We start from the raw sequence: 11,696 nt of genomic DNA, 5'->3' as shown, positions 1-11,696 counted from the left end.
TACCCAATATTAGCCTCTCAAGCTAGAACCATTGGAAGGAAAGTGCTGTTCGCTTAGGTTGTAGGTAGCTGTAAGATTCGCTACCTCAACAAAATTGCCGCCGGTTTCCGCTCCACTGTCCAATTTATCAATCTATAAACTACCTTAAGCTCTCCGCTGACGATCTCCTGATTTTTTGTCATCTTCCATCATAACACATCAAATCTTCCAAAATGGCCAACCTTCCTCCTGTCTACATCGTCTCCACGGCTCGTACGCCCATCGGCTCATTCCTCGGGTTAGCATGAGTATTTGCTAGATCATTGTCGTGTAGTGGCTAATATCAATATAGCTCTTTGTCGAGCCAGACCGCCGTTCAACTGGGAGCTGTCGCCATCAAGGGTAAGATTGAACCTCACAGCCACGAACCAAAAACACATCCCGGGTACTAAAAACTGTCCACAGGAGCTGTCGAGCGTGCCGGTATCAAGCCTGAGGATGTCGACGAGGTCTTTTTTGGCAATGTCCTCTCCGCTGGGTAGGTCTCTTGTTTTCTCTACCCCGCCATCATGATCTCGAAAATTGAGATAACTGCGACCTCGTTGCTGACATGATTTGCCTCCAGCGTTGGACAGGGCCCTGCTCGCCAATGTGCCCTCGGTGCAGGCCTTCCCCAGACTGTCATCGCCACGACCGTGAACAAGGTCTGCGCTTCCTCGCTCAAGGCCATCATTCTTGGTGCCCAAAACATTATGCTCGGCACTTCCGACATTGTCGTTGCTGGTGGAACCGAGTCCATGTCCAACACTCCTCACTACCTCCCTAACCTCCGAAACGGCGCCAAGTACGGCGACCAGACTCTCGTCGATGGTGTCCTCAAGGACGGTTTGACCGACTCTTTCAAGAAGGACCACATGGGCATCTCTGCTGAGCTTTGCGTTCAGGACCATGAGCTCACCCGCGAGGCTCAGGACGAGTACGCCATCAACTCATACAAGAAGGCTCAGGCTGCCACTGAGGCTGGTCTTTTCACTGAGATCGTCCCCGTTGAGGTCCCCGGTGGCCGTGGCAAGCCCGCTATCAAGGTTGAGCGCGACGACGAGGTCAAGAATCTGAATGTCGACAAGCTCAAGGCTGTGCGCCCTGCTTTCAAGCCTGATGGTACTGTCACTGCCCCTAACGCTGCTCCCATCAACGATGGCGCCGCCGCCGTTGTCCTCGTCTCCGAGGCTAAGCTCAAGGAGCTCAACCTTAAGCCTGTTGCCAAGATTCTTGGTTGGGGTGATGCTGAGCGTGAGCCTGAGCGGTTCACCATCGCTCCCGCTCTGGCCATTCCCAAGGCCATCAAGCACGCTGGCTTGACCGCCGACCAGGTCGAGTACTACGAGATCAACGAGGCCTTCTCCGCCGTTGCCCTCGCCAACATGAAGATCCTTGGTCTTAACCCTGACCAGGTGAACGTCTACGGTGGTTCCGTTGCCATCGGTCACCCTCTTGGATGCTCTGGTGCCCGTATTGTCACCACCCTTACCTCCGTCCTCAAGGAGAAGAAGGCCAAGATTGGCGCCGTTGGTATCTGCAACGGTGGTGGTGGTGCTTCTGCTATGGTTATCGAGAACCTGCAATAAAAGGCGCGACTGGGATAATTGACGATTTAGATGATACATTAAACAGGCATGTGGTTCGATGGAAGGAAAAGGTTTGTCTTGCTGTATCTGACGCATCTTGATATGGCCTACGATATCTGACTGCTCCATGGTATACCCTTACATAGCCATTTAGGATTTAGGAAGAGATATAAATACCATTTGTAATTCACAGGAAACCAACTAAGGCTTGACTTTTGATATGACGACATTAACTGCACAACTTCGATACTGATATCAATCATGACGTGCTTGGTTATATAGTTTCTAGAGTACAGGCCAAAGGAGCTCTAAACTCCTCAAACATCGTATCAACCTCGCTATAATAGGAAAAGTGATGTGCGTGCAAGCCTTCTGGTTGCAAATTTCCTGTCGCCTTTTGAATCTCAAAGACTAGAAACAAAATGATTGAGGAAAGGATGAAAAAAAACAAAAACAACCAAACCGCTGATGAGTTCCGTACAAGCACACTATCCCCATTCATTTCCTTTAAAAGTTATTCACCCCCCTCCTTGCGCGACTCGTCGCTCCCAGATCGTGCTCTGGTAATGCGAGGACTGTATCTCGTCTTCTTGTTTGACGGAGCAGAAGCGAGCGATTCCGCAGGCCTCTTTCGTGACCCCTTACCGCTTGGCTTTGGGACGGTCGCTGCAGGCTTTGTGGGCGCAGCTTCTCTGCTACGCTTTCGTCCCTGCTCTTGCTGCTGGCGAGAGTTAGAGGGCTAATCCATCTCCACGTCTTCAGCAGCGCTGGGCGGAACGACACCGTCGTCCATCCACTTGCGGAAGTTCTTATTTTGCTCTTGAACCTCCTCTGGACTCAGGTCCTTCGTCCATGCAGGATTGTGCACCCACTTCTCGAGAAGCTTGTTCTCTCGATGGGCGCTAAGGGCGCGGATGAACTTGTCGCGACGCTCACGCTGTTCTGCCGACTTGGGACCATGGTCATATACGACGTATTCAGAAGTTTCCGGAGCCCAGATCATCTTTGAACTCTTAAGACAAATACTAATGGTCAGGTTCTCCTTATACGAGACAGCTTTAGGAATGGAGTCCTCGTCTGCATCGGCGTCGGGTGAGGGAAGGTTGCGAGAGAGTACAACCTTCTGGAGCTTCGATCTAGGTACTCCCTCGGTGGGCTCAACGCGAATGAAGGATGAAATATAATACTGCCAACGCTCACGGAGTTGCATCTCGTCCATGTAGAAGGTTGTTTCTTCGCGTTGAAGCCATCGCACGGTCGCCTCAGACTTGGAGGGGAACTGTGATATTGTTAGAGGTCTGACGTTTAGAAAAAGTCATGGTGACTTGAACTTACCCAGCATATCACGAAAATATCACCATCCTTAACACACTTTTCAGCGAACTTTCGGGCGCTAATCTCTGTTTGGTAACTTGTTTCCTCTCGCTCGCGGTTGGCCTGGTACTGGGCAATGAGGTCAGGAGTCTTCTCCTTTACGTCTGTGCTACTGCAGGTAAGGGCCAGACGGCAGAGGGTCTTGAGCAGGTCCTGGATTGTGTACACCTTCCATCCAGTCTTGAGGTAATAGTGTCGCATCACATCCTGGTATCGACTCTCGTCAACGTCACCGGAAATATACTCCTCGATGAGCTCAAGGGTCTTCGGCCAGTAACTGTCTGGGTCATCGTTGGTGTCGAAGAACTTCATGTGGTTCTCAGTAAAACCAATATCCCGAGCAGGCTTCTGTTTATTGAGACGTTCAACCTCCTTGGCCACAACCTCCTTTGCTTCTTTGAGATCTTGAAGACGTCGATATAGAGTTTGGAAGATGCTGAAGAAGACGAACAGGGTCTGGTTGCAGAAGAAGTTGTACCATGGTCGTGTGAAGAATCCATCGGCCTTCAACTCGCCTTCAGTGTTCAGGATCTCTTCGCTCTGACCAACAACAACGGGTTTGGGGATATTGGGTATCCAGCGTTCGTTAGAAACGTCAGTGTTGGCAACGTCATCGGAAGCATCGGGCATCTCCTCTTCATTCGCTGAAGTAACATCAGGCGTTGTCTCTTTGCTTCCAGAGGCGCTGTCTTCCTTATGTCCGCGGGGTTTGCTACCGTTACGGCCAGGATCAAGAACTCCTCTAAGTAGATCTCCTTTTCGACCGTTACGTCGGCTGCGGCCGTTGGTCAGCTCTGCAGGCGTGTGATCCTCCACTTCATCCTCGCCAGAATCGGGCTGCATCTTGGGAAGCTTATCCTGGATGTTCTCCTCGGGAATATCGAAGAAGGCAGGGATGAAGGACTCAAAGAATTCCAGAATGCGTTCCTTTTCTTGGCTGCTGTGCTGTCCATTGTGCAAGCTGTACAGCATCATGAGGCGCAGAAGATCGATGATGGTATCCTTGTCACTAAAGTCCCAGCTGAACTGGTGTCGAGGGACATCACCCTTCAACGATCGCTCGCGGCGCTGTTCCTCATGCTTTGTCTTAATGACATCGACCAAGTGCTTCGCAGTTAAGTGCCTCTTGTCGTTTTGTTTGACAAGAATACCCATGTGGTCCAGACTCTTGAGATGCATGTTCTCAGTTTGGGCATGCCACACCTTCTCCCATTCTCGCTGGGAGAACCGCCACTCCTCATCCTTCTGCTTCATGCGAGCCAATAGGACAGGCACCACGTCGAAAGGATGGGTGAACATGTCATTAACAACATCGATACCTCGATCACCATATATCTTCTTGCAGATGCGCTTGAAAATAGACGTGCTTTGTCCAGCGAGTGCAACAGGCATCTGGAATGTTTCCCTCTCAGCAGCAGACATGGCGAGCATATTTTGTGCAATAGGCTCCAGGAGCTGGATGCACTTGATGTTAGCTTCAATGTTGAAGTCATAATCGTGGCGCTCTTCCTCGATACGGTGCAGGCCTTCTTCAAACTGGTTCTTTCTATGAGCAACGAATCCGCTATCCTCCGACGCCCACGTAGGGTGTGAAGCCCACTCATCATTGAGAACAGAGTTGCAGAGCTCGTCTCGGCCGCTGCAGGGTTTGAGGCGCTCTCGCTTGGGAAGTAATCGATAACTAGGTCCATACCCACGACAGTTGCTGAGAGACACCTTCTCTGTCGGGGGCGCAGGACGATTGTCGATAATGACATCTTGAGTATCAACACCAACAAAGGTCTTCCAGAAGTTCAGCAAGTCAGGGTTTGCGCCGATGAACAACGCACCCTTGTGAAATAATGTGTTTCGGTCGATGATGTTCTGACTGAAGAGATTACAAAGCTTCAAGAACTCGTTCATAGTAGATCGGTTACTAAGGAACTTCTTGACGCGTTCGAAGAAGGCAATCTCCTCCTGGCTAGATGTCGAGGAGGGTTTAGCAGGGTAGGGCTCTGGCATAACCGGCGTAAGAGTTGGCTCGACTGCTGAATTGTCACCTCCTGGTCTGGTATGGTTGAGTTTAGGCCTCTTGTGACCATTCGCAATTGGAGGAAGATTCCGTGTAATTAAGGTCGCGTCTGCAAGAACGGTCGCAGGCTGAGCAGCTTGCTTGTCGGCTCGGGGTCGCTTTTTGTTGTCTTTAGTGGCGCTTGCAGGCGGCGCAAAGCTACCAAGAGGAGGCATCTTTTGTCCATCTCTCATAGCAGGCTGTGGTGTCTGGTTGGGTCCAGATGGGGGTCCATCGTCCATGCGGTTGGGGGTCTGCTTTGCCTGCCCAGCTGATTCTGGCAGAAATTGTTTGAAATCTTCGAGCAAGTCAGGAGCCGAGTTGAACAGGGTCGTAACCTGCGCATATACGTCCTGGATAGGCTTTTGTTCGCGCTGGTAGGTTTGAAGAATTTCAAGGAATTGTTTGTAGATCTCAGGCTTGTCCTGGAACCGGTTCTTTGCCATGATTAGTACATCTGACGCTTTAAAAAGTTGGGATATGAGCAATGGTTTTTACCTTGATCTTATTCACATAGCTGATAGCATGGTTGAATTCAACTGGCCCCCGTCGCTCCATGTTTGCCTGATTCGCTGCATTGCCGTTTACTCCAGCTTGTCCAGAAGGAGTGGGTGTCAAGGCCTGGCGCGCATTTGGCCCCTCCCCAGGACCTGTGCTGCCTTGGGGCAGAGCACGTCGCTGCCCCGAGTTGTTGCTCTCGTTGAAAGCAGCATTGTGGGCTGCAGCTTGAACAAATAGACTTGCACCATTCTGAACAGGGGTACTGAACTGTGCCTCTGGGCTCTCGATGCTATGCTGCGGTCTCTGTTGCTGCCACTGGCTACCTCGTTCAGGGAACAAGGGCTGGTTAGCTGTGGCAGGACCGTGACCGTCACCCTGGTTTCCGCGTCCTGTGATAGATTGAACTGTGGTACCCATAGGTGTGGTCACTCGTATTGTATTCGGATCGTTACCAGCGCCGCACTCGATACGATAACCGGGAGGTAAGAAAGTGTTGAACCCTTGAATCAGGTTTGGATGCCCGGCGAAGAGCTCAGATACTCGGTTGATAACCCCTGGTGTGTCAATACTGTCCTTGCGTTAGCTGAGGTCACGACAAAAGTGGCGGCTCAATCAGCAACATACGCCTGGCTTTTAAAGTCTTTCATGATATCCAAGAATCGGTTATAGACGTCTGGTTGGTCATGGAACTGGACTTTGACCTGGTCAAGGTAGGTGAGGGCATCCTGGAAAGAAAAGCAGTCAGCAAACATATACGCAGCGATACCAGTAGAGCATATGCTATACAATAAGAGTAAAATAGAACAAAGGTACGCCGGATTCTTGTCCATGGAGAAGCGCCATGCCTTCTCCTTCATGGTTAAAGATACCAACAAGATCGCCTGGGTTCGCCGGAAGACTTGCCAGGAGAGCATGAGGCTCCATGGTGGACAATGTCTGCGAGAGCAAGAAAACGGGCACTAGGCAAACAAAATGTGACGAGTTGTAAAGATTTCACACGAGAGCCGTCAGGGAATTTGGAGAAATAAGAAGAGGGGTAGATGAAGTTGGGTTGGATAGAAAAGTAAGGCAAAGGTTTGTGGGTGGCTTAACAGCGGCCCGCGCTGTCGCATCACCAGCTCGCAAAGCAAACGCAAACTTAGCGGGTGGCTGCGACGTGCGCATGTAAGGTTGCTGATACCCCTCCAATGACAACATCCCGTCGCAAAAGGAACTGTATTGCAATGAAACTTACGTTTAAAATAGGTTGCTGCCCTTGGGTAATTCCCCCAGGAAGCTGATGAGCTGCCGATGCAGCAGCTGGGTTAAACGGCGCGCCCTGCTGGCCCCCACGCTGGCCTTCCGGAGGCTGTTGCTGCAAAGGACCGCCAAACACAGCCGCGACACTGTTGGCAGCAGCTTGTGTCGATGTCGGCGGTCCACCGTGCGGCATCGGCGCGAACATTTGTGGTTGTGTATTGGTATTATTTGGTCCACCGTGTTGGACCGGTCGGTTGTGCTCGCTCTGGAGTGGCCCTCCGAAGGCGGCCAGGGGAGGACCTGGTGGGTTACCGAGGGGAATTTGAGGATTTCCGTTGTGATTCGCAAGAAGTCCGCCTGGACTATGAATTGCGCCAGAGATCCGCGACGCGACCGGCTGGTGAATGGGAATGGAGCCGGCGCTGCTATGGTGAGGTGTAGATTGGTACCGGTCGTTGGACTCTCGATCTCGATCGCGCTCTCTATCGCGCTGTTCACGTTCTCTCTCTTGGTCCCGACGGGCCATCTCCTCACGCTGCTGTAAAGCTCGGTGTCGTTCTTCCATCTCGCGGTCTCGATCGTATACTACAGGGCCAAGGTTCTGGCTGTTCATTCTGTTCTAAACAAGTCCTCGTTAGTAGGTTATTTCGTTTGAAACGGTGGAGTTCCGATATGTCAGAATCATGACCCTAGACACTTCACGATCAGGCATGCTCGTAGGCTGGAAACCTAATGGTTGTCATGCGCGTTGGTGGACTGCGCCTCCAAGAGATCAGGAGAACGGGTGAATGGCAGAAGCAATTCGCGACATCATCGACAAAAGACTTACACCAGGTGAAGAAATGCCGGCGCCAGTAGAACTCTACATGGAGACGAGTTTGCGCAAAACGTATAGTGTAAACGATGAGAACCCAAAGGCTAAAATGTGTGTTGGCGAGGGGTGATTCGTCTGGATGTAAAACCCAGCTGCATACAAAGTTGCGAGCTCGCGGCTAGGGTGACGCCGATTCTCTACTGGAAGAATCACGTGGTGATAGGCATTGTGGGGTTCTCAGCGAGCTCTAATTCGTGCGCTCGGCCATATCTTATCACTGTTAAATGAGCGACGGCTCAGCCTTGTTGTCTGATGATGAAACTTTTGTGTAGCATGACCAGGAGCCCCACCAATCATTATTTCCTATTGTTCTTCTCTTTGCACTTCTGGCTTCAATTCTAAGTGGTTATAATGAGCGCCATTTAGAAACTCAATGCTACTATTGTGCAACTGTCTTATTTTTATTTTTTCTTATGGCGACGAGGCTGAAACTCTCATGTGGAGACACGAACAACATTTGCAAATACAGGTTGGTTCATAGGGCAATCAATTCTAATTTCTCCGATGCCGGATATGGAAAGGCAAATGATGCAGTGGTTCATGAAATTGATTGGCAAAACTCCTATGCTCAGAGCAAACTGATATGCTCCTGGCGCCACGAAATTCCTCAGGATCCTTTTGATACCGCCTCTGTACTCCGTATGTTCCCATGCGTGATCTAGCTCGTATCCCAAATCCCGAATCCCGAGAGTTAAAATGAAAAAAAAAGACATGATAAATGCGAGCCAAGTCTGAAAGTACCCATCCCGTTCATAATCCCATGTCTGCCCTGGTATCAAATGAATCCCAAAACAACCACTATACGTAGCCCGACCTTTTATTTCACCTTCACTTGGATGATGACGATAACGAAGCATCAAACGCTTTTGAGAATGTTCTCTCCCGAGAGGGAGGCGTTGAACGTGTCGTCGAAGGTTGAAGCAGGGGTTTCGACTATCGATGGAAAGCCGAAAGCATCTTTATAAGAATCTGCTTTTGACACAACCATGCCCATCAACTCGCCTGATACAATTAGCGAAAGTCTTTTGGCAAGGTCAGAAACTTACCAAACCCAACGAGCCATATGTTTCTCACAAGGGAAGGTTGAAGACCATAAGATCCCATTGCAAGCGACAAAAATGGGCAAATAACGTATGGCCAAACTCCCGAAAGCCCGAAACTGCTTAACACAGAGCTTTTCAAGCCACTGGCAGATGCAGCAGTTGCATCAAGTATGTCCAGGACCTGGCCGGTCTTTCGAAAGGCCTTGTCGAGGCGGGATTCATGGTTATCGTACTTGACCAGCAAGTCTTCGGCAAGTTCTTCGAGTTTCCCCATACCCTTCAGCTGGTTAACAGAATACTCAAGGATGGGAGCCGGTACTTACTTTTTCGATTTTGACCTGCTTCTCCAGGATATCTGCAGTCAGAGATTCCGTCATTTCCTTAAATGGTCAACCTTGACTTCCGAGTGATTCCTCAGCAGACTCACCACTTGATTTTGAAGAGAAACAGACGACGAGACTGCCGCACCCATCACCGCCATAAGTATATCGACCTCGTTGTTTAACTGCTTTCTGCTTGTTTGGAGGGCAACCTCTTGTGATGACACGATGTCTGCAGTCTTCTCTTGCACTGAGCGAGTAAGAAGTTCTAAAAGATCGTGGAGCACTTTCGTTTCCTTGAGACCGTTTTCCACGACATCGCGCGAGTCCTGCCTGTGTCAGTAGTGTGCCTTAGAAAGAATTAATGGCTATGTACCTGAGCAGCGCGGCCCAAATCATCTCGCAGAATTTGACTAGCTCTTTCCATCTCTGTACGGAGATGTCGAACATGAGGCCCCATGTCTTGAACAGACTGGCTTGCGGCAGTATAGGCTCGATTGAGTGAATGGAATCGTTTCTCCATGTCTGCCTCAATATCGTGGGTGAGTTTCTCGAGAATTTTAGTGATTCTCTGATAAAGGAGGATGTTCTCGTCTTTTATGAACGGTCAGTGTGGCATCTCTCTGGTTGGGCGCTCACTAACCTTTCTGGTGATCTGCCCTTGCGGCATCGCAGAACCTCAACGCTTTGTGGCGATAGCTCACCCATGTATTCCAAGCCGAATCTGACTGAGCAAGGCCCTCGAGACACTCGTCAATCTCAACGGTCAAAACATGGAGTTGTGGGATAGGTGAAGCAGAAAGGGTAGCCAGGGTTGCCTCTCGAAACTTGGAACAAGATACAGGAATTCTGAAACTGCCGCGCTCCAAGTCGCAAATAGCAAGACTTGCTGCATAAGAATCCACAAAGTCGCGAGCAGCTCTCCCGCTATCAATATGGACCTTGGCGTCGTCTTGGCCATCCAGGAGGTGACAGTTGTTGACTAGCAGACGTGCAGCGATGCGATGGCAGAGAGGCTCAGACTCCAGGTCTTGAAGCTCTTGAAGTGCGGTAGTGTAAGCGTTGGATAACCTCTTCTCCGATTGCTTGTTGAGCAGGGCGGTGTTATCGCTACTGCGTTGTGGGTGCTGGAGTGTAACCTGGTGACCTATATGGTGATATTAGCATCAAAGCGCCAGCGCGATCTCTCGAACATACCATCCGCAGGTCGCGGCCTCCATGAGAAGCAGTGCGCCTCTGTCGCGAAGACCGTAAGAAAGGTCACTCCCAAAAAGAAAAAGAGCATCGCCTTAGAAGACATGTTCATAGCCAGCCAGAAGCACAAGAGACATAGGAGTGATAGAAGGAAGTGGGTTGGTTGGCGATAGGCTCAAGGCGTTGTGGAGCGAAAAGGAAAGAAAAGACGAATTCAAAGAAGTGCAGGAATTAATTAAGAGCCAAGGGAGTGGTAGAGAGTGGTCCAAATTTCGAAGTGAGGTTGGAAACTGGTTCGCTCCTTCTTCAAACGAACCGTTGCCTCACTCTCGAAAAGAGCACCTGCACCTCACTTTCCCCCAACAGCGCAGTTTTTTGCAAGGCCAAACGGCAGGTAAAGAAATATCTATATTAGTCTCTGCGCTTTCAATTCCATATGGCAAGAGCCAGCAATAGGTCAGTGAAGTGAAAATTGTTACTCCACTTGTGTTCCGCTTTATTTCGCTGATGTCCCAATCCCATTAAAACCACCACAAATCAACCATTCCTTCCCAGAACTCCCGTTCGCCTTGATGGCTGGTAAAGCTTGCTATACAGGAGGCAGTCGAAACAGCTATTAAACTCCAAATTTTGAAGTCCTATATATCTAAATTAGTATTATATAGCGGTAATAGGGGATAGAATACTTACCCTGAAAGCACTGTAAGTTCCCTATACTGCACTAATATGGACGTTCATCCCGAGGATTCTTTCAATGATGCTCCGTTTCTTAATGATGCCGTGGGATGATATTGTCTTGTCTAGATCTTGGAGTGTCTTGTTTAACTCCTGGAATCGGGAATCGGTTGTCCGTTGTAATAGTAGCAGGTGTCTTTGTTGTGTCCTCAGTAGTTCCATCTGTATCTGCAGCAACACAAGAACCCGCTTGTTCGTATGGGATGGAGTAGCACCGGCAAGTAGTGTTTGTTTCAGTGATGGGTAGCGCATGATCGAGCGCGATAATGAGAGGATGCTTGGATGCATACTGTTCTGATGATTGATGTTTTGATGATGTGAGATGTAGGAAGGGAAGAGGTGTGGAGCTGAGCCGCAGCCTTTTAGGCACCCCGCTATGCCCGGACTCCTACCTTAAGGTTCTGTATGTTGATCCCATGATGATTGAGTCAACCTAGAAGGGGTAAATAACTTCAAATCTTTGGCCGATTGGTTGAAGATTCCCACAAAAGATCCGAGAGTTAATTCCGTTGAATCAATAACTCCAATGGTGAGGCCAAGGTCGATCGTATGGGTTTTTTCCCCCGCGGCCCCAACCAAGCAAGGGAGTCCAGGCCTTGAAGTGACGACATTCACAGAGCCGCCGTTTGGCTGATGCTTCTTTGGTGTTCTACTAGAGGGTAAAAAACACACAATAAAGGAGCAGTAATCGAATCACAATGAATTTCTGTACGCTAGGTCATCTGCTATTTAGCCCAATCAACAAGGAAGGGGGCCCTA

At 49.8% G+C, this 11,696-nt stretch overlaps 3 protein-coding genes; 1 reads left to right on the top strand and 2 right to left on the bottom strand.

Annotated features, from left to right (window-relative positions):
* Nucleotides 1–212: 212 nt before the first annotated feature.
* FFUJ_04089 (probable acetoacetyl-CoA thiolase) lies at nt 213–1,607 on the top strand (the record flags this gene model as incomplete). XM_023572667.1 has 4 exons in its annotated part: nt 213–277; nt 332–381; nt 445–517; nt 605–1,607. 4 exons carry the CDS (start codon nt 213–215, stop codon nt 1,605–1,607), a joined length of 1,191 nt encoding a protein of 396 aa, XP_023426749.1.
* Nucleotides 1,608–2,346: 739 nt separating this feature from the next.
* On the bottom strand, nt 2,347–7,384 carry FFUJ_04090 (related to transcription regulatory protein; the record flags this gene model as incomplete). XM_023572666.1 has 6 exons in its annotated part: nt 2,347–2,886; nt 2,943–5,468; nt 5,530–6,100; nt 6,157–6,257; nt 6,319–6,468; nt 6,767–7,384. 6 exons carry the CDS (start codon nt 7,382–7,384, stop codon nt 2,347–2,349), a joined length of 4,506 nt encoding a protein of 1,501 aa, XP_023426748.1.
* Nucleotides 7,385–8,501: 1,117 nt separating this feature from the next.
* FFUJ_04091 (uncharacterized protein) lies at nt 8,502–10,308 on the bottom strand (the record flags this gene model as incomplete). XM_023572665.1 has 7 exons in its annotated part: nt 8,502–8,647; nt 8,692–8,965; nt 9,012–9,068; nt 9,116–9,337; nt 9,385–9,602; nt 9,652–10,155; nt 10,206–10,308. 7 exons carry the CDS (start codon nt 10,306–10,308, stop codon nt 8,502–8,504), a joined length of 1,524 nt encoding a protein of 507 aa, XP_023426747.1.
* Between the last annotated feature and the right edge of the window lie 1,388 nt (nt 10,309–11,696).

This window comes from Fusarium fujikuroi, chromosome FFUJ_chr02 (genome assembly GCF_900079805.1).
Source record: "Fusarium fujikuroi IMI 58289 draft genome, chromosome FFUJ_chr02".
Lineage (NCBI taxonomy): Eukaryota > Fungi > Ascomycota > Sordariomycetes > Hypocreales > Nectriaceae > Fusarium > Fusarium fujikuroi.
This window is presented reverse-complemented; position numbering and strand designations above follow the sequence as displayed.